At 40.8% G+C, this 22,551-nt stretch overlaps 1 protein-coding gene and 1 long non-coding RNA gene across 2 annotated transcripts; one reads left to right on the top strand and one right to left on the bottom strand.

The window, feature by feature from the left end:
* Positions 1–12,068: 12,068 nt before the first annotated feature.
* On the bottom strand, positions 12,069–13,368 carry LOC136446129 (uncharacterized). The gene is made up of 2 exons (XR_010757507.1): positions 13,135–13,368; positions 12,069–12,510 (listed from the first exon to the last, which is right to left on the bottom strand). It is a non-coding gene; the product is annotated as an uncharacterized lncRNA (long non-coding RNA).
* Positions 13,369–18,219: 4,851 nt separating this feature from the next.
* Positions 18,220–19,064, top strand: LOC136446417 (uncharacterized). The gene is made up of 2 exons (XM_066444773.1): positions 18,220–18,244; positions 18,655–19,064. The coding sequence occupies exons 1-2, from the start codon at positions 18,220–18,222 to the stop codon at positions 19,062–19,064; spliced, it is 435 nt and encodes a 144-aa protein (XP_066300870.1).
* The last annotated feature ends 3,487 nt before the right edge of the window (positions 19,065–22,551 follow it).

The raw sequence follows: 22,551 nt of genomic DNA, 5'->3' as shown, positions 1-22,551 counted from the left end.
GACACTATAATTCATGCTTCTGGTTCTTCCTGTTCTTGAGAACTAAAACAGTGTTCTATTTACTGTTAACACTAACAGGCCAATCAAGGGCATCCAAGGTCTTACACGAGAGGTTGTAGTGGCCCTTCTATGCAATATTGTAAGTCGAGAGGAGCGGAGGAACATGATGACTACACGGGGACTCCCATCCGAACATCCTAGAGCTGGGACATCTGATGACGTGGAAGCTTTCATTGCAACACTCCACGGGATGCTGGGTCCTGTCTTTGACCACAAGGCTTTCAGGGAAAACTACAGGTAATCTAGCAAACTTCAAGACTAATAGGTTGCTTGTTTTGTATTTTATTGCAATTATGTAGAAAAAAACATATATACACTGTGAATATACAGTCTACTGTTATATTACAAATGTACTCGTACAGCCTACTGTTGTATTACAAATGTATTGTTACGGTTTACTGTTATTTTACATGTGTTCTGGGAGCTGAAAGGTCTTGAGCGAAAGGATGCGAAAGGCCATGACTCAGTGTACTCAGTGAGTTCTTTTGGCAGATAGATAAGCTTTTATGGTGACAACGATTATACAAGAGAAATTGGGGAAACGTATTGGAACATAGCGTGGTTTAATGTTAAATGGTATTTAATCGCCCACTTTTGTTCCTGGCACAGTACTTAGAACTTTCATAAAGAAATATTAGCAGTTCATATATTTACAACAGATTGTTAACATCTAGAAAACATGCATTTTGTGTATATCATATATCCTATGCTGCTTTATAGGAGTTGAAACTGAAGACAGCAGTATAACTTAACATCATTATTTCCTCTGCCTCTCAGGAAAATCTACCATGAGTATGCAAAGAGACTAGACCGAGACCAGCCATACTGGTACCATACAGGGATAAACGAGAGATTCCGGTCAGAGCTACCATCATTTGATCAACCATCAGGACAGATTGAACGACTAGACCGTATACGGGAGTCCAGGTTTGCTGATCCAGGGATGGACAACCCATGCAGAGTTAACATACCACGAAGGGGAGTCAGAACAGTTAGAAATAGATTTCATAACAGACCAGAGGAACTACCACCTCCCCACGAGGCCAAGATATTATCTACTTCACGTGGTATGAATGTCGAATAACTGCTCGATCCCATGTTCCCATCTTTGTGATAAGGAGCTTCATATACCATATACCATAGAGATGGAGACAGGCGTAGAGATGGAGGCAGGCGTAGAGATGGAGGCAGATGTTAAGAGCCGTAGTGATCGCGCTAGCCGTAGAGATGGAAATAGCCCTAGTCATGGAGAAAGCCGCGGAGATCATGGGAAAGAGCCGTTGTGATGGAGATCGGTATCAATTTAATTCCTTCAGCTACATTTATTATTATACAAGGAACTTATATAGTGCATTTTCAGATCAGGGCCTACTTTAGATACGTTAGGAGGAAGCAATTTAAAATATTTGTATATTACGGACTATTTCATATGAATATTCTGATCTGCATATTCTAGAGATGTGATAAAATTCAGGATCATTTAGACTGATATATATGTAAAGTATGTGTATATAGTATGTAAAAATTCATCACCTTTTCTTTGTTGTTTCATGGAGGTTGAGATACTCTGTCTGCATTATTCAACAGCTTTTCGCAGATGTGGAAGAATGTGCAGCTCAAAATAATCTATGACATCTTCTGCATTCTCGTTCAAAATTCAGCTTCAAAATCCTCATATAATCAACTTAATAGTCTGCACTTCGAACCCACTATTATGTCTTTTGCTAAGTCAAGGCAACACACCATTTATTTCTTCGTCTCTCGTATTTTTCAAAGCAATTTAGCAATAGAATTCCAACTTCCTTACCAAAGTTAGTGAAGTTTACTTTTTTTGCTTGTCTGAATATCTGTATCATTTTGTCTTACGTGAGATTCAGACCTGTGTTAAGCCTGTAGAGGGTGATGAGAATGGCTATGGAGAGTACAGCATTGGCTTTTAGTTTTAATGTGTTGTTATTCTTTTGTATATATTTTCGCAGACAAAGGATACATGCAAGCCAGGATGAGAATGATGTAGATGTGTATCGGTCTTCTTATGTCAAGTAAGCATTCTAAGCCTTGCTGTTATCTATCTCCTGGACAGAGTTATCCATAACCTTTGTTTTACAGACTCTGAATGTTAACAGTATATCAGGTATATATTCCATTGTCTGACTGTACATGTTATAGTCCTAAAAAGCAAGACAAACTTAGTCAGGATTGGGATTTAACTGAATCATAATGATGATATGCTATTTCCGTACACAAGTGAGTGCCTGGCTAGTCCTATTGTATAACATTTAAGTGTCTCTATTATTCTTCTGATCCAGGCTGGATAATAAAGTAAGGGCCTTGTAATTGGAGGTAAAACATAAGGTCAAAAAACGATGGTCATCCCCCAGCAAGGAATTTGCGACAGTGATGAAGGAGGTTGATGAGGATGAAAGGTCCTCGCTCCTGTCCAGGATGCGTGGACTTGCCTATGAGCGATCATTCTTAATTACCCGGAAGAAGAAGTATCCAGGTTAGTGCCGCAATAGTGGATTTCAAATTATTCACAGCTTCACTTTCATAGCAATAGAATAGGTCCAACCTACGTCAGCAATAGAATGCTCCTGTTGGGAGTTGACCTTGACAGAGGGCTGTTTTTGACGTGTTTTTATGCGTTTTTGTTGGGCTTTCTACTTTGTCATGTTTTTTGCCTCTTTTGGGTTTGCAAGAAAATCACAGCTCTACCATAATTCAACACAAAGCATATTCCAATCATTTCCATCCGCTACAGGTACAGCAGCACGTGTGTTTATCTCGGAGCATCAGGACACAACACGGCTACTCAAACCATGAGGATGTATATAAAGGGAGCTTTACAATATGGGTTACCAAGTCGAATCCGTACAGATAAGGGTGGAGAAAATAATTAAGTAGGTCGTTTCATGGTTAGGTTGAGGGGCAGGGTACACAAGGCTCACATGAAAGGCAATTCAGTACACAATGCACATGTTGAACGTTTTTGGGTATCATGCGAAATAAGGCCACCAGACGGTTCCAGGATCTTTTTGAAAGTTTTGAGGAACAACTGTTAATTTTGTGCAGGCGCGGTGATTTGGAGATAAGTGAGGACTGTTTGCAACAGTTGTTTAGGGAGGTTTTACCCTTTGATTTTGATGTTGTGGTTCTTATGAATAAAATATCTGTTAGCGAGAGATATTCTTCGACATTACTTTGCTGAGTAATCCTAATATCACGCTTTTGTTTATTCTACTACTACCACATATGCATCTAGTTCTTCAGCTAAGTTAAAAAACTAAATCTCCTCCCACAAGGGGCTTCCTTGACTTCTGGAAAACCATTCAGTATTAGAATTTCAACGTTATACTTTGTTATTTTATAGTACAAGCTTTCTCTTTAAGCAAGCTGAAGAAGCAGCCACTGTAAATGATACCCTTGGCACAATGTTACTCTTTCCAAAAAGAACAAATACCTACAGACCCAAGGAAACAGAAATTGTGTTCAGTTTAAACAATGACCAAACATCTACAGTGAAGAAAGACACAACAGTCATCACTAATGAAGAACATGCTGACATTCCATCATTTCACAGTGACAGTCCACCTCCCATCACAATGTCCGATCCGGTTTTTGTCAACCCAAATTCACCTGCATCCATGCGACGAGTCCTACGCCATGTCATTTACAGATACAATGGCAACGCTCAAAACAGCAGAAAGTGGCTCGTGATAGCCATGGACGGGTTGCCAATGGGCATAACAAGGAACGCTGTAAGAGACACATTCTACTATAGTGCTTGCAAAATGTCCGTCGATTCAGCAAAGGCATTTCACACACATGTTGCCGCAGAACACCCAGACGTTCTGGTAGCAGAAGTCGAGGAGTTTGACTGGGTTATGGAAAGCTCCATCTGGAGATGAACGCAGCAAAGTCTTTTGTGGACGTGAACTTTGATATTTGGTCCTTGCAGAAGAGATGGAGTTTAAGAGTGAAGGTGCACAGCGAGTAGCACGAAACTTTGCCGACCACCACAAAACTATGCAGCGGATTGAAATAGCTATCAGGGTGAGACAGATGTTGGTGCAATATGTCCGGGGAAAGCTGCAAAGAGGAGAGCAGAGGAGAGGAGTCCATATCTGCTGATGACTTTTTGTTCAGCTGGTCACCACGTGTCAGGAACCCAAACTTCGTCCCCTTCCCACAGCAAATAAACCTGTACGGTCTAGCCATCAAGAACTTCCATAATGGCACAAGACGCAACAATTCAAAATACATTAAAGCAGGCATACAGGTTTTTCTCTCCTCACTAATCAAGTATCAGTATATAGACATGCATGATGCTATGGACCGAGCAGTAATGCATAACACTGAGCAGGTATTTGAAAGCAATCATCATTGATAATTTTAGGTCCTTTGAGATCACAACCACAAAGAACTGCCTTTCTAGAATTATAGTGGTTTTAGATATAACTGAAGGGTGATATTTTTTGTAACAATTGTCTTATAGCAGTGCAATGGACATTCAGCTGACAAACATTCTGAAAAAGAAGAACGAGGAGCTCATCTCTGACATGGAGAAGACGTACTTTGTGAAGAGAACTAATGTATGGGAAAACATGAAAGCAAGAATCAACATGCGTTCATTTGATCCAGCAGCTCAAAATGCTGTTGACAGTTAAAAATGCCCTTGCCAAAAACAGGATATTAAGGTATCTACGCAGAAAGGGCAATAATAGCCCACTAAAAGATGAGTCAAAGATATTCTTTGAACAAGTTTAAAAAAATATGAATACAGAAGGCGCTGCTAATTATAAAGACCAAATCATTGGAACATTGAGATCATGGGGTTTCAACATGGCACGTGTGACTCCAGGTGGAAATTGCATGTTTGCGGCAGTCACACAATCCATCAAAAGTGAAATGCATTACCGAAAGGGCACTGCATTTTATAATACCCTTATGAATCTTGGTCTCGACCCAGAATCGGTTGATTACTCTATTATAGTACAACGATTAAGAGCATTGGTTGTTTAAGAGTTTATGGATAATTATCCAAAATACATAACCCTTCCCAAGCTGCATACTTTGAAATGGTAGAGTAGTTAAGTCAGTGTGGAGTTAACAATCTCGAAATAGGGGACTTTCCTCTGTTAGCATTGGCAAATGTATTACAGAACACTATTACAGAATTACAAACATTCAAGTCATGCCTGTAATCAATATCACACCTACATCAAGCCCTTCACACATTATCTACTACAGCAATATTAATTGTGTATGGTCAAAACAACTTGCACTTTGATGCGGCTAATCCATCAGATAGCCCAGGGTGAATATTGTGCAGAAAGAGGACACGCCAGTTACGTTCAATGCACTGAAACGCAGTGATTATACCTCAACCAAACCTACTACCAGTCCGTTCTCTGGCACATGCGGAAAAAATGATAAAAAAAGGGTCAGAGCAAACAGATTTCGAACGTTGCCTAGTTCTGGAACTTGTCCGACAAAAATGACAATAACTTTGTGGCAAAGGACATTCTTGCACTGTATGGCAAAATATTTGAAAAGCTCGACATGGACAAAATATCGAACATCTTAAGGATAAGGCAAAGTTTTTAAAGAGTGAGGTAGACTTGCTTTTGAATGATTAGTATGCATTATGATAATATGCTTTAGGTGGGATTGATAGATTATTAGTAGTGTTTTATATATTTTTTATGACAAGGATTCATATATGTATCAACTGGTTATTGCTTACTTCTCTAGGAGACGTAGTATTATATAATCTTTTTGTGCTACGAAGACAACTAGTATACATTGCCTTGAAATGTTTGGTTTTCCTGTAGTATTAAGACTTGTAGAATTGTTTTCACCAGAAGAAGCGGCGAAGTTATGAATTGGATGTACCTTTCAGTGGCAGAGACAGAAACGTATGGAGACAGAGGAAGTAGACCGCCTGCGAAATTACGGGACATAAGAACTCTGCTGCTGCGTTTCTATGGGAGGGAGAACAATGATAACGCACCGCTCAGACGCAGCGCGCCAAGAATGGAGCATCGTTCGCCAACTGATGTTCCGATTACTTCACCAATATGTCACCCGGTTTGAAACGCATGCAATGTGGAAAAAGCTGGGGTCGGAATATCCTGACTTTGACAACAATCCCATGACGTATCCCCATGTACACAGCGAGTTTTGATTTTTCTACTAAAACAGACTCAAAACCAAACTGAGAAAACGCCTCACCGTGAAACGATTGCATATTCTTCTGCGTACTGTGGTCAACGGACAACAAGAAGGGACTTTGACTTTCACAGAAAATTCTTAAGCTTATGTCCGCGAAGATTTGGAACATAGTATTTATTGACACTCATAAGTCAGTCCTCAGCATGGGGGGAAAGGAGGTGTGTTGATTGCACACAACGTAACAGAAACTAACATGCATGAAAAACTCGGTGAGTTCATTGGATGATTGTTTTGTCGTTTGAATCCAGATCCAAATACAGAAACGGCATGGCAGCAGTATTAGGTGGTAAAACCAAACCATGATTGCGTGGAATATCTATCTATTGCCGACATTATACCAGATGACGTTCTTTGTAGCATTGAAATAAAGAATAACACAATTTTAGAAGTCAACAAAAACTCCAAACAAGAGGGTTCATTCTCTTTAACAGACACCCTAGGTGCAAGAGTATCTTTATCAATTGATGAAGAAACTTAATAACTTAATAAACAAGTTTTTGGATATGATTATTTTAAACGGGGACAGATTGAGGCAATACAGTGTCTGAGAAACAAAAGAGATACATATTTGTTTTGGCCAACAGGTTCAGGCAAGGGATACATCCATAAGTTCTTTGCCTTCCTGAACAACAAAATCGTATTTGTTGTAACGCCAACGATTTCACTTATGGTAGATCAATATCAACAAATTAACAGCATTGGCCTTGGGCAACGTCTATCAGCCTGTTACCTTCGGTCAGTGTGATTATATAACCGTTGAAGAGAACATGAAGAAAGGGACATATAATGTTGTATATCTCACCCTAAAGAAATTTGTATCATTTAGAAGTGAACTCCATGAAATGAAGAAAACAAGAGATTTATTTATTTGTATTAGAAGAAGTTCATTGTAAACATCAGTGGACATCCTTTAGACCAGACTTCAAAGAGGTTAATTCAGTTATCAATGAACATCCTGAAGTCCCGCGCCTCGCCCTCTCTGCAACACCTTTAGAAAGAGACATAAAACAAGTCGTCGCAATAGCAAATTTGAGAAATCCCATTGTAAGTACATGACCAATATTTCGCCAGAAACCATGGCCTCTCTGTATGATCCAGAAGTAAAAGTAATTACAGCAACAAAAGCTCTTTGTGTGGTAATTGATATTCCAAATGTTACACTGATAACACAGTATGAGGCAACAGATCCCTACAAGTTTATATGCAGGGTGTAGGCAAGACAAAATGAGACAAAATAATTCTGTTGCAATCTCACAGTCTCGCATGACCAACTCTTTCCCCACTATCTCACAGTCTCACATGACCAACTCTTTCCCCACTATCTCACAGTCTCACATGACCAACTCTTTCCCCCTGATCCCACAGTCTCCCATGGCCAACTCTTCCCCCCTCCAGGGTCCTAGCTGGCCATGGAGCCAAGATCAGGTAACTATCAAATTGAATTCACTGGACATTTCATTTGGTGAAGTTGGGAGGTTGTGTAACTCAAGTTGCTTCTGATAGCTGTTTCTTTTTTATGATATACTTAATCATGACTTGTGTGCAGGACCTAGAGTGGATGGTACATTGTAACCCAATGTTAGCATCAGATTATCCTTTTTATTCTATATTGTGCACCCAACATTTTTTCTGTGCATCTACATTTTTGTATTGAGTGCGCCAGTGCACCTATTCCAAAAAATGAATTTGTACTTGAATGTCAGCTTACAATGCAAGGAGCATAATTCAGGATGGCAATGTTTATGAAAGGACCACATTAAAAAAACAATGTAACCTAATTCAAAATGAAAGAAATGGTAGTGACCTTGTTGCAGTGTATAAAATGTATATGGGATTTAGTCCTTTTTTGTGTACATGTGTATTACATGGTTTGCTATTTTTGTTTTTAGCAATCCCTAAACTTACACATTTTGATGTTTTACACTACAGACTGGACAGGTCCCAATGCCACTGGGTGGACCAGAACATGGGGTTGCCGTCTATCACAGGCAAAGAACTGTGGTAAAGCCGCAGTACAGTTCTTTAAATTCCTCATGGGAATGTATTTCAGCGAATAAGAGCTGTACAATGGCAACCTTCGTGGAGGGGGAAAGCACAAGGCCATCAACCCTGCCATCCTGGGTGCCATTCTCGGTAAGAATGTCAAGCACAGATTCCTTTATGATGGATGATTAAGACAATTTGTCTGCCACATTCTGTTTCGAGCCTTCCACCCATCATTTGTAGACTCAGACAGAGACTTGCTTGTGTACAATATCTCAATAGTGCTAAGCACATTCAACCATCACGTTAGTACTAGGATGTGAGGAATTTCTTATTTTGACTGAATATGTTCAAGTTATCTCAATCAACATCTCTCAGGATTCCAGTATAATAACATCGGGCTTGTTGATTATAGGCAATGCTATGATATGATCATGACATTGCATGTCTACAAAAATATAATTCCCCCAATTTTGTGAATGAAAAAAGGGACTTCCATACCCAATGACAGCAACTCCTCTGCCTACTGGTAGGTTTCTATTCTATCAGCACCAAAGATTTATCCATTAAGATAAGTAGTAATTTGTTTCACTAAAATGTTTTCTGTTTAGTTTACTAGTAGACAGTATAGAGTTACATGTTAATTCTATTTACAGCGGAAACCCGGCAGCAGTATGGGGTGGGCATCCACCTCTACCGGGTGGTGAATGAGAAGTGTTGTCGCGTTCACCACACTGTGAACAGAAGGCGCAACAAACCCAAAGCTCAGCCCGATGCCAACCAGCAGTGGGCAACACAATACTCCAGACCCTGACCACCGTGGCAGAGAACTAAAGTAGATTATTAACACATTTAGGCTATAGGCAGTAGTAGTGGGCAAGAAAAGATGCTATAGCCGCATAGTTCCTGTTTACTAACCATGTCCTTATGTGAATGTAGGCTATAGTTAGATTTAGCATTTATAAATAGTATTACCTAGAACGGTGCTAAGTAATACATGTAGTTAGAACATGGCCTTGGGCTATGGGGAAGCTCCTCCCACAAGAACATAGCACATAGCCACATCCCTGAAGATTCTCTTGCTAATGAATCAAGGATATATTGTTTTCATCACATCATACACACACATGTATTATATTGAAGAAAAATGACCTGTTAACAAGCTTCATTAATGTCCTGTTTCAGAACTTGGCTACTACCACGAAGTTTCTCTTTTCATCATTTATCCAATGGTCTCAAAATGATACATACAGACTTTTGAACTGTAAATTACTTATTAAGTGTTCTGAATCGCTAAAAGTGTTCTTATTTTCATTGGAGTACTGGTTCAACTGTTTGAGTTGAGAGCATTGTGTGTGTTGTTCAAAAATCTAAAAATTGTGATTCATATTCCCATTTTCCCAACTATTTTGTATAAACTTTGACTTTCAATTTCAATGCAATGATTGATTAACTACTGCTGTTATTACTATTGATGCTTGTTTTTTTTTTACTTTGTGCCTGTTATTGTTTAAAGATTTGATTCGTATTGACAAGGAGTTTTTATTAAACCTCCTTGGTTTTGATACTGAGAAGTTGTTCTTGTGTGGCTGTAAGATAACCATGTCCTCATGTGAATCAAAATAAAACAATAGTAGCACTATAGTCACATAATGGAAACATTCATTGGTGATTTTACAGACGGCCAGCCTGAAACCAAGATACCATAACAAGTGCCTCATGATACTGTAAAAACAAGGGGGTAGGTCACTAGGTGAGCTAAAATTTTAGAAATGGTTTTAACTTCGCGCTGAAGAGTTCAAACAGCAAAGGCAGGGCGCAAGTCTCTATTCAACATTGTCTGCTCAGGAATAAAGCGCATACATCTTATGATTATGATGCTTGTGCACTTAATTACTTTTAAACCACCTTGGCCATTGCGCAGAACATAGCGCCAACCCTAATGAAAAAATTTCATGTCACCTCAGAGGATTTCTTGTTTATCGTGTGACAAGTGACAAGAAATAGTATCAATGATATTTCTAGGAAGCCGAGATCGTATGCAGTGACAGGCAGTTGTAATTCTCGGGAGTTTGAAAGCACCAAGCGGAGCCATGTTCATGTCGGTTAAGGAATGTGTTAACTCAGACGTTTGGTTGGCTACACTGATGGTACATCAAGAAATAAAATGCTGATTGGCAGTCCGTTACAAGTGGACGCACTCTGATACAGAACTAAGTTGCAGAGATATAGCAACTTCAACAGATACATACTTTGTACATGCTGTATAATATCCGTTTTTCTATCGTGTTATGGTAGGCACAGCTGGACGTTGTGTAGAACTGTGTCTAGATGAGAATACTGAACAGGAAGGTCTTTTTCTTTACTGACAGAAAATAGGTTTACTGTAGACTGGCAGATAGGTTAGGTGGGGTAAGCAACAAAACTGATAACGGGAAGTTCAAGTCAACAGAGCAGGATCAACCATTTGCAAGAAACAGTTGGCCCCCGAAGACTACAAGTGAACAGTACATACAACAGGAACAGCCTAAGGCAATATTTCTTTTCATGTGGGTCATCTACAGAGGTTGACACCAGGAACAAGAGCAAAATGGATGATACCTTATTTGAGGCTTTGGCATCCAGCAAACTCATCTAACTAAGCCGAACAAGCCCCCACTGAGCCAGAGGCACAGTCCCCGAAGTCTGGGTTTCCAAGAGGCTTGACAGCTGTAATACTGATATACCTGACTAACACACACTGAGTAAGCTGGATGTCTCGCCGTAGCCAATACATATTTGCTCTGTCACCTATGTGTAAATTTTGATGTGTTTGGAAGTTTCATTGGAGCAGCTTCTGTTGTTCAACGGGCTGGGTGTGTTGTTTCAGCAATCTTCTGTAGATATTGGGATGATTTGCCACAGTTGAAATGAACACTCAGACATCATATCTGTGATGTCACAATCCTTTCTGGCTGCGTAGACCTGTGGGAAAGAAATACACATAGGCTTTAATACAATAATGTCCTTGATACAACATATTTTATTCAATTATTGAACACACATGTATCTTTGTGTAACTGCAACAAATACACTAATCACTTTTTAATTTGCATGATATTTTTGGGTTGAAAAACAAAAAGCTACCCAATTTTTCACACTCGTGTAGATTCCATTAGGTTATCATTGTTTATATTTTGTGCATGCAGCTCAAATCTAACAACTGTGTACATAATTAAGGATGGCACATACAAGGCTGTAAGTCGGTTACATTTTCAATTCAAGAATACGAAGCACATAGGAATTCCCCGTATCTTACCTATTAACTACGGCGGCCATCTTGAATTCCCATGAAACATCGCGAGATGTGTCAAATCTCGCGGGTTTTGGCCTAAGATCCAAGCAGATGCATGGTTCCAACCATAACAGACGTACATGAATAAAAGTCTGTTTAGAATTTGATAGTCTTTTTGCGTAATGCAACCGTTGAGAATGCTCTGCTTGTTAGTTCTTTTCATTCTTTTACCTCAAGATAAAGGTACAATTGTCCTGACACCTGTCTCAGCATTGACCACATTGTCATATGATTGTGTATGATGTACAAAGGACAATAATTGACACTGAGACATGAGATATTTTATCACATTTTTATAATATGATATGATAAAGAATACAAATCAATCTAGATAAAGGCCTTTTATTTGATACATAATTATGGCTTTCTACTGATTGTGAAGGTGTTGCTATCAAACCTGTATTCTACTTCTTGGTGTAGTCTTATCAATGTAACCAAAATAAAAGAATGGTCACTGTTGAATAGTTTTCATCCTTTAATAATTATACAAGTACAAGGCAATGTTGGAAAACATGTTTTTCTTTCTACATAGAGTCTATAAAGTCTTAAACTGCTGTGTTTATAAAAAGACAGTCCAACCATGAGAAGCAACAACAAAGTTCATACAAAGCTGTAACTACATTTCAACTTTTATCTTTTGTTTTGTGCTTCACTATAGTAAAATAAAAGCAAGCGACTGATGGCACCAGCATATTGTGGCTTTTGAATTATGATATGTCACATTCAGTTAAAAACATATTCTGAAACTTTGGCTTAGTTGAGGAACATAGTGTGTCGGCTCAACAACACACTAGAAGTAGAACTCTTGAGTTCAGTGCTATTTGATCTCATTCAGGTAGAAGCGTCTGTCAGGCTGGGGTAGTAGTCTTCTCCAGCCTTGTGTAATCAGAGCCCAGCAGCTGAAGTTGGGGATGAGAAAATTAAAATCAATATGTGTTGTACAATAACAGTCAGTTTGATGCAACATGTGGAAACATCTACAACGATTCTAGAAAAATAACAAAGTTGCATATTTGTTTTTATTACAATTTCCTGTTTAAAATCAAAATTTCCTGTACATTGTATTCATGACAGCATATGGATTTGGCTTGTCCTTCCTAAATTTTCGACATTATAATATATATGTAAATATTTCTAAACTAGCGACTTAAATTCCTGGCCATTTTCTCGACTTCAGTCATCAAATCATGCCACTTGCCGCTTAGCTTCTGAGCATAGAAATACAGCTTACTCCGTATAGTCATGCAATAACAGCATGCAAAGTTCCCCTGGGACCAAGAGTACAGGCACACTTTTCATGCTGAAAATCCATGCATATCCCTCGTGTATAAAAAAATTCAGCCGCGTATAGAACAAAGAGCTATTGAACAACACGCCATGAAGTGTCAGGAACACCACACAAAAATCAGCTAGTTCTAGAAAAAATCATACAGTAGATTACAGACTAATTACTCCTAGAGATCATTAAGATCATCAGTCATCACCTCATGACCTTGTAAAATTCTCAAAAATTCATATCTCACCCGAACTTCGCCCTGGAAACCTCCGGTTTTTTGCATTCAGAAGACCGTCTTCTCCAGATTGGAAAAACAGCCAATGCGCATGTCTCAACTATCGCTCTCGTTCCCCAGGCAGTCTGAAAGCCTAGACAGGCATAAGCCTGGTGGACCCTGGGGTCGAGATTTTTCCAGGTCACGTGGTACGTTAATGAGCCAAGATGGCGGCACCGGTTGTCAATAGGGAATTTCTATGTGCGAAGGTAAAACACCCAGGACCCCAGGTACTTTCTTTGGTACTTGTGCCCTTCCATATAATGTGCTTTTGCCCCTTCGCCCACTAACGAGGTTTCCAGTACAGTATCATAATTCAGTGCGCTGCAGCCGACCAATGATGATGAATTCAGTGCACACAAAGAACCCGTACGGCCAGACCACGCCACCCCGGTCCTTTGTTCTCAGACTACAGAACTCGGCAACAGAAACTGGCATTTACACGCACAATAAGCACAGAAATATCGTCTACAGACTCCATGTTCCACACAAACAAATACAATGATTACATTTCTCCCGGCATTGGCGAGAATTTCGGTAAAACTTCAGTTTTCCCCGACAACGTCAGAAAATGTCTCCCACATACGGCCGCCATGACCCGGCCCTCACGAAATAAAATATTCAACAACACCAGTTACAACCTCGAACCTCAATGTTCTTACTCATTACTAAAACAGCCATACTACGAGGTAATCGGGAAGGGTTTTGTGGCAGAAAATAAGGCAAAACACTAAAACCCTTTCTGTTACTACAACTTACAAGCACACATCCTCACCTCACAATGGCCGCCCTGTTCTTAGTAAATTCCACGCCACACAGGACCGACGCACTTCTTTTGTATCCGTGCGCGTACACATCTGGAAAGCTTCTAAGATCCATATGAAAGACTTTTTGACAGCTTACACAATTAGAAAATTATACCTGCCAGTACGAAAGCAATTAAAGCCAATATCACAGTCGAGACTAGCCACATATTACTAAGACGTTCCCTGTTTGGCCGCACTATTTTATGGCGGCACATGTGTACGCTCTGTCCGTGGAGGGTATTTGGTGGCGGCTGGATGATGACGTAAGTAGTTCTGGAGGCTTACTTGGGGGTTTTCGACATGCCGTTCTTTAAAATTACACAAAACCGTAATATCAAGCCGTGTATGTCAAAGAGGCTTGTCCCTTTTGAGGCCCGCCCCTGCAACCCCTAAAGTGATTATCGTATGACGCAAAATTTTCAGGGGATGATTTATGATGAAGTCATGATTATAATAACCTTATAACACGAAAAAAACATAATAGACTAAAACGTTCACTCTAGTGTGTGTTTTTTTTATGAAGCAAATACAAGTTAGTGACGAAATTCAAGGGAAAATACGTTATGAAATTGAGGCCAAATAAAAAATTATGGCAATTAAAAATTATTTCCATACATAGCGAAGGTGTCTGGGTTGAGCTTACTTCATTGTAAGGAAAATACCTACGTAGCACTCTAAGTTCTGCCATAATATTTGTTCACAACGCACTTAGAAATTAGAAATGCGTCTGTCAAGCAGATATAGAAAGGCACCATAACTTGATGAGTTCCAAGCAGATATAGAAAGACCGGACTACACTCCCGGTTTAGTGTCTTTCTCTGCCATTTATGGATGGGTGGAACGAGAATCTAGGCCAGAAGTTTAGAAATTCGGTTTGCTGGGGCTCCTACGATCGTTTTGGTTGTTATTCTAATACGTGACAATTGATTAATTCAATCATAATGGGAGAGCCCTGAACTATGGCAGACTTATGTAAAACAAGTGAGAACTTGACTTTGGGGTATATCTATAAGTATATTTATAAGTATAGTTGACTTTTCAATTTTAAGTTTAGCTTACCTTTAAACCTAACTTGGGATTAACATGTTTGTTTTTATCTTTTAGCAAAATCATCGAGTTCTACAGGGGGTTAGGGTCGCCTGTTTGTGTTTGTTTTATGGACGCTTCTAAGGCCTTTGATCGCGTCAACCAATATTTTTTTTTTAAAAATGCTTGACAGAAATGTCTCTCTGTACATTGTCACAATTGAAATCTGTAGTAGGGGTTGGGTAGGTGGCGTGAACACGTCGAAGCTAAAATCACTGGGTGTTGTTAGCCACAAGGACAGGAACGTACGTCACCTGAAAAGCAGGCTGGAAAAATGTGCAATCTGTGCCTCATGTGTCATATACTGTGCTCGGAATGTTGACTGGGAAAAACCCACGGGATTAACTTATGTGGCAAGTATGTCATCACAAGCGAAAGCATATGTACGCTATGTTACACAAGCAGGGCATTTGTCGTCGAGATTTCAATCACATTCCTCTACTACCGAAAGAAAGCTGGAAAACGTGTCTAGGTTGCATAAAAACGATATGATGCATTGTCTTCCTTTATCCAGGGTTCTAGTGATGTGGTGCCTAACGGTAGCGGTGGTTTTGTGGTGCGTGACGGCGACGATTGTGATGATGTGGTGCATGGAGGACTGTTCCAGCGATGGAGGGGGGAACGCCTAGCTACGAGTAACGCCCCCTCAAACCTGAGCCATGACGGTCGGCTGGACCCGGCACGATCACCTGATCGAGCAGAACTAGTACAACGGCTGATGAGTGACGTGAACGCGGACATGTCTTTGAGCAACAGCTCTTCCTCCAGCTCCGACTCCGACATGTCAGAGCATGAGGTTAGTGGGGGTCGTCCTGTTGGACAGGGGGCAGAGGGGGCAACCCCAACTGTCACCGGACCTGTTCAAGCACCTGTCGTGACACCCACTCCAAGAGCCAGGCGCAGCAACAGAAGGCGGAACACTCCTATCCTGAGGCAACAGGACAGGGAGAGGATCGAGCAAATACGATCAAGACGGAAGGAAAACGCGAAGGTAACTTTGGCTACAGTACTAGTAATTGGAAAAATAATAACCCTGAATAGATAAAGTCATGATATACACATTACTTTGCGATCAGCGTTGTAAAGTTTCCTTTTTCTATCTAAGGTGAAGATAGACAGGATGACGGAAGCTCAGGCCAAGGACATTTTGTACAAGGTCCTGGAGCGACAGCCAGGCCTGATACTAGACATCACTGTCATCATAGAAAGCAGTGGAGGTGACCAAGACGGCGTCGGTGCAGCAGGTCGCGTCGGTGCAGGTGGCGCTGCGGGTGTCGTCGGTGCAGGTGGTGCTGCGGGTGTCGTCGGTGCAGGTGGCGCTGCGGGTGTCGTCGGTGCAGGTGGCGCTGCGGGTGTCGTCGGTGCAGGTAGGAACATTAATCATAACCTCTTATGTACATCAACCTATTCCATGTGTCTTTCAAAAACATCCATACATTTTGCTACATATTCACAATGTCACATCTATACAGGGGAGGTGATTACAATATAAATATCGCACCACCTTAAACGTCCAGTGGAAACACCTCCCACCCAATGACAGATACATGAACATACACACCATATTACTACATAACAAAAATACATGTTTACCTTCTCCAAGGGCATATATAGATTGATCTTTGAGCGCATGGAAATGGAGAACCAGACCAGGGTGCTCCTGGCCAAGATGAACAGCCTTCGCCGGGAAAAGGCGACCGCCCAAGAGAAGGTGCGGGGGATGCAGAAGGAGTTGACTGAGCGTCCGCGGCCCAAGCGGCCCAAGGTCGACGTTGACCGGCTCTACGACCCGGACGGCGGACAGACCCTCCTGGGGTGGGGGCTTCGGCCGGGTCTTCCTGACGACCTTTGCAGATTGTAAGTGCATGGGCTTTCATATTCCAATATTCAATGCAGCCAATACTTCTGATGAAATAGTTTCTCATTTGTGTTTTTTTCCTGATCAAATCGTTACCATGAATATACGCTGGCCGGTACCTGTAGTACACCGGGAGAGTCAGCAAGAACGTCCAGGGTGGGATTAACCACCGACAGGTGGACGTAAAAAAACATCAGACAGCATGCGGACAATGCAAATCCAAAGTGCGTCGTGAACCTGTTCGAGAAGTACCTCAACTCTCTGCCTGAAGAGCGCGGTAGCTTCTAATCTTCTGAACACGTTCGAGATTATCATTCAACTACGATACAAAAATAAATGAGAAAGTGGCTCACACATTGGCAAGTTGCATGTAAGTAGGACCTAATCCAAGTTCAAGGATTCGAGTTAGGTATCCTGGAATCGGTGAAGAATGAAGGTATATCACAGGCTGAGGAGGAAGGTGGGTAGGCTTAGAAGATGAATGACATATTATGTCGTTTCTAATGTAACCGAATTGCTGTATGAAGTTGTAGTGATGCAGAATCGTTCCGACGCTAACTGTTGTATAATGAATGAGTGTTGATCATTTCTTGTAATGCACAATGTATTAAGGTTGTAGGAAACCTATTACTTATCCCCTCTCTCTGCGGTGGTACAGTCTAGAAAGTTCTGACAGGAAGACTCAACTGTACGGTTAGGAAGTTTGGTCAGGCATTGCCCATTGGAACTGAGAGGGATGTACATAAAATATAGGTATAACAAACGCAGTTTACCCCATGTTTGAAAATATTTTCTTCTTTGACAGAGGAATCTGGTTATGAAACTGAGGATTGGGACAACAATGACGTTGCACAGGATAGAGAGGTGAAAAAATCACAGCATTTTGTCAACATTGTCATGTCTTAACTTCTCAGAATGTTTTAACATTAAGAAGCCTGTAGGTAGATTTCGGCATACACTTTCATATTACGAGATACTTACTAGTACCATACTTACGACATTGTGGGGGTGGGGGGGGGGGGGGGGAATCAGTGACTGAAAAAAAATCAGTGACTGAAAAATAAAATCAATGATTTAAAATATGATCTTATATATCCAGCCAGCAGACCCAGTTGAGCAATGGGGTGAGCAGAATGAAGCTTTCGGCAAGCTTGAGAGAATCTGGACCGATACCTCTCGCCCACTTTTCGAGGTAAGTTACCTGCAAATTCTGCTTCGCTATTCTTGGTAGTTGCTACCACAGCACTTGACATGAAAATCAACATCCCAAATGTGCGACACGTAGTTAACTATGGTCCACCAGTAGACATGGAAGAGATGTTGCAACAGGTTGGTAGGGTTGGCGGGATGGTTTACCCTCTCACGCTAAAATATATAGCTATGCACAATAAAAATGCATTGAGGAGGATGTGCATCAAGACGCGATGCCAGTGATTAACACGAACTGGAGCAAGTGAAAGAGGGCGAATGGGTGTCAATTTGTATGGCAGTGGTAAGAGAAGAGTCTGGTATCTAGGCACAGTCTTGAACGTGGACAGAGGCCAGGTGGACTTTCTGACCCGGCCCATGATAGGGACTCTGGTAAGTTCAAGACACACAAAAATAGCGACATTCAAATTGTGAAGAACCCTGTCTTTGTGATTTGAAACGTCCACATCATGGAGAACCGGGCTCAATACAGGCTAAGTAGACCAAGTGCTTGAACACTTGAAACTGTTTAATGTGTTTATTTATGCTCAATAGGCAAGGACGCGAATGCGGACAAGAACAAGGACAGCGTCAACTCCGCCAGCAAGGGCAAGGACAGCGCAAACTCCGCTAGCAAGGGCAAGGACAGCGCAAACTCCGCCAGCAAGGGCAGCGCAAAGTCCGCCAGCAAGGGCAAGGACAGCGCAAACTCCGCTAGCAAGGGCAAGGACAGCGCAAACTCCGCTAGCAAGGGCAAGGACAGCGCAAAGTCCGCCAGCAAGGGCAGCGCAAAGTCCGCCAGCAAGGGCAAGGACAGCGCAAACTCCGCTAGCAAGGGCAAGGACAGCACAAACTCCGCCAGCAAGGACAGCGTCCACTCCACCAGCAAGGACAGCGTCCACTCCACCAGCAAGGACAGCGTCAACTCCACCAGCAAGGACAGATCAGGAGTCCATATCTGCTGATGACTTTTTGTTCAGCTGGTCACCACGTGTCAGGAACTAAAACTTCGTCTTCTTCCCACAGCAAATAAACCTGTACGGTCTAGCCATCAAGAACTTCCATATTGGCACAAGACGCAACAATTCAAAATACATTAAAGCAGGCATAGAGTATCAGTATACTGAGACATGCATGATGCTATGGGCAGAACAGTAATGCATAATACTGAGCAGATATTTGAACGCAATCATCATTGAAAATTTCAGGTCCTTTGACATCACAACCGCAAAGAACTGCCTTTCTAGAATTATAGTGGTTTTAGATATAACAGTAGGGTGATTTTTGGTAACAATTGTCTTCATAATGGCAGTGCAATGGACATTCAGCTGGCAAGCATTCTGAAAAAGAAGAACGAGGAGCTCATCTCTGACATGGAGAAGACGTACTTTGGGAAGAGAACTTATGTGTGGGAAAACATGAAAGCAAGAATCAAGATGCGTTCATTTGATCCAGCAGCTAAAAATGCAGTTGACACTTAAAAATGCCATTGCCAAAAACAGGATATTAAGGCATCTACGCAGAAAGAGCAATAATAGCCCACTGATAGATGAGTCAAGATGTTCTTTGGACAAGTTAAAAAAACAAACTATGAAAACAAAAGGCTCTGTCATTGGAACATTGAAATCATGGGGTTCAACATGGCACGTGTGACTCAAGGTGGAAATTGCATGTTTGCGGCAGTCACACGATCCATCAAAAGCGAAATACATTATCGAAAGGGCACTGCATTTTATGATACCCTTATGAATCTTGGTCTCGACCCAGAATCGGTTGAATACTCTGCTTTAGTACAACGATTAAGAGCCTTGGTTGTTAAGGAGTTTATGGATGATTATCAAAAGTACATAAACCTTCCCAAGCGGCACACATTGAAATGGTAGAGTAGTTAAGTCAGAGTGGAGTTTACAATCTCGACATAGGGGACGTTGCTCTGTTAGCATCGGCAAATGTATTACAGAACACTATTACAGAATTCCAAACATTCAAGGCATGTCTGTAATCAATATTACACCTACATAAGCCCTTCACACACTATCTATTCCCGCAATATTAATTGTGTATGGTCAAAACAACTTGCACTATGATGCGGCTACTCCATCAGATAGCCCAGGGGAGAATATTGTGCAGAAAGAGGACACGCCAGTTACGTTCCATGCACTTAAACGCAGTGATTATACCTCAACCAAACCTACTACCAGTCCATTCTCTTGCACATGCGGAAAAAATGATAAAAAAAGGGTCAGAGCAAACAGATTTCGAACGCCACGAGCTCGTTCTGGAAATTGTCAGACAAAAATGACGATAACTTTGTGGCAAAGGACATTCTTGCACTGAATGGCAAAATATTTGAAAAGCTCGACATGGACAAAATATCGAACATCTTAAGGATAAGGCAAATTTTTTGAAGAGTGAGGTAGACTTGCCTTGGAATGATTAGTTGGCATTATGTTGGCATTCAATTGCTATTTCAATTGCTCTTTGGAGGAGGGGCGTGTCCCCAAACAATGGAAGGAGGCTGTTATTTCTCCAATTCCAAAGAAAAGCCCAGCATCAGTAGAAAATCTACGACCTATATCACTTACGTCTGTCTTTATAAAAACGTTCGAATCCTTTATTACTAAATGGGTTCTTCAAGACATAGACAAAGTTTTGGACCCCAACCAATATGGCAGCAGAAAGGGGCGCTCATCAGTTCACTACTTGATAAATTTGATCGACTCTATTCTTCGTGACGCTGAAACCCCCAAAACTGTTCAGACTGTTCTGTTAACTGATTTTAGCAAGGCGTACGATAGAATCGATCATACTCTACTAATCCGTAAACTGTTGACTTGTGGTGTACGCACTTCAATCTTACCATGGATTTGTAGTTTTCTTAATGACCGTACACAGTGTGTTCGGTACCGAGGTGTAACATCGTTTTGGGAGAAAATTGCATCAGGAGTCCCACAAGGTACAAAATTAGGGCCTGTCCTCTTTTTAGTATATGTAAATGATGCGATGCAATTTTTTCTTAACAGATGGAAGTATGTAGATGATCTAACGGTAAAAGAAAGTAGACTTTTCAGTGAACAATCTTCTATGCAGACAGCAATTAATCAACTGGACACATGGTCATCACAAAATTGTATGTCATTGAATGAAGATAAGTGTAAATTAATTTGTATCTCTTTCATGAAGGATCCTACCCCTTCCCCTGTAATGTTACTGAATGGCAAAGCCATTCAGTACACTGAGGATGCCTGTATTTTGGGTGTTTGGATTTCTGCCGACATGAAATGGGGAAAACATGTCACAACAATCATAAAAAAAGCAAGCTCGCGCCTTTTCTGGCTTAAAAAGCTAAAACGCTCTGGTGTCTGCACTGAAGATCTTTGCGAAATTTATTTACTATATGTCCGACCAGTCATAGAATATGCAGTCCCAGTATGGCACGCAGGTCTAACCATTCTACAATCCCACCAACTTGAACGCATTCAAAAACGTGCCCTCAGAATCATACTTGGCAATAATTATACTTCCTATGCTGACGCACTTTCAACTTTTAACCTCTGCACTTTAAAAGCAAGAAGGGAATCACTCTGTCTTAAGTTTGCAAAATCTCTGATGAATTCACCAACGTTTCGACCCTGGCTACCCCCCACCCGCAATAAAGTTCACAATATGGACTTAAAAGGGGGTTTCCAGCTTAGCATACCCTTTATAAGATCTGACAGGTACAGGAACAGTGCCATTCCGTACTTGTCAAAACTCCTGAACAGCGTATTGTAACTTATACCTATTGTGTAATCACCCTACTACCGTTTCTACATATCCTTGTTGTTCAGTTTTGGTTAGGTTTGTAAATATTGATGATATTTTGTACAGTTGTGTATTCCCTGAAACTGCGTAATTCAGCCTTTTTACTTTGTATCATTAGGCTGCAATGTTGTTTTAGCTCTGTATGAATTTGCGAATAAAACCATTTATATGTTAATATGCTTTAGGTGGGATTGTTATTCGGTACAATATTCTCTTAGATTAGATTTAGTAGTTTCATGATAGTCTGTGTTTTATATATATTTTTTAAGACAAGGATTCATATATGTATCAACTGGTTATTGCTTGCTTCTCTAGGAGACGTAGTATCATATAATCTTTTTGTGCTACGAAGACAACTAGTATACATTTTTGAAATGTTTGGTTTTCCTGTAGTATTAAGATTTGTAGAATTGTTTTCACCAGAAGAAGTGGTGAAGTTATGAATTGTTTTGTTATGTTTTGTACACAGTTTTTGTCTTTATCTTGATGAAATAAAATAAATGAAATTCGTTTTCCACTACATTTAATGCAAATGGTATACAAGGTTCTTGGATGAATGAGAGCAAGTGGATGCACAGGGTTATATGGGTTGGTGCATCAGAATCGGGCGGCATGACTTATCTATCCATTTTCATATAGAAAACAGAT

This window comes from Branchiostoma lanceolatum, chromosome 12 (genome assembly GCF_035083965.1).
Source record: "Branchiostoma lanceolatum isolate klBraLanc5 chromosome 12, klBraLanc5.hap2, whole genome shotgun sequence".
In the NCBI taxonomy this organism is placed as follows: Eukaryota; Metazoa; Chordata; class Leptocardii; order Amphioxiformes; family Branchiostomatidae; genus Branchiostoma; species Branchiostoma lanceolatum.
The sequence above is the reverse complement of the archived record's forward strand: the minus strand, read 5'-3'. Positions and strand labels throughout refer to the sequence as shown.

Bases quoted from the DNA above. Each gene is read 5' to 3' on its own strand.
- LOC136446417 (XM_066444773.1), top strand. From the start codon at position 18,220: ATGGAAGAGATGTTGCAACAGGTTG. The intron at 18,245-18,654 runs GTAGGGTTGGCG...TATGCTCAATAG, and splicing joins AGAGATGTTGCAACAGGTTG to GCAAGGACGCGAATGCGGAC.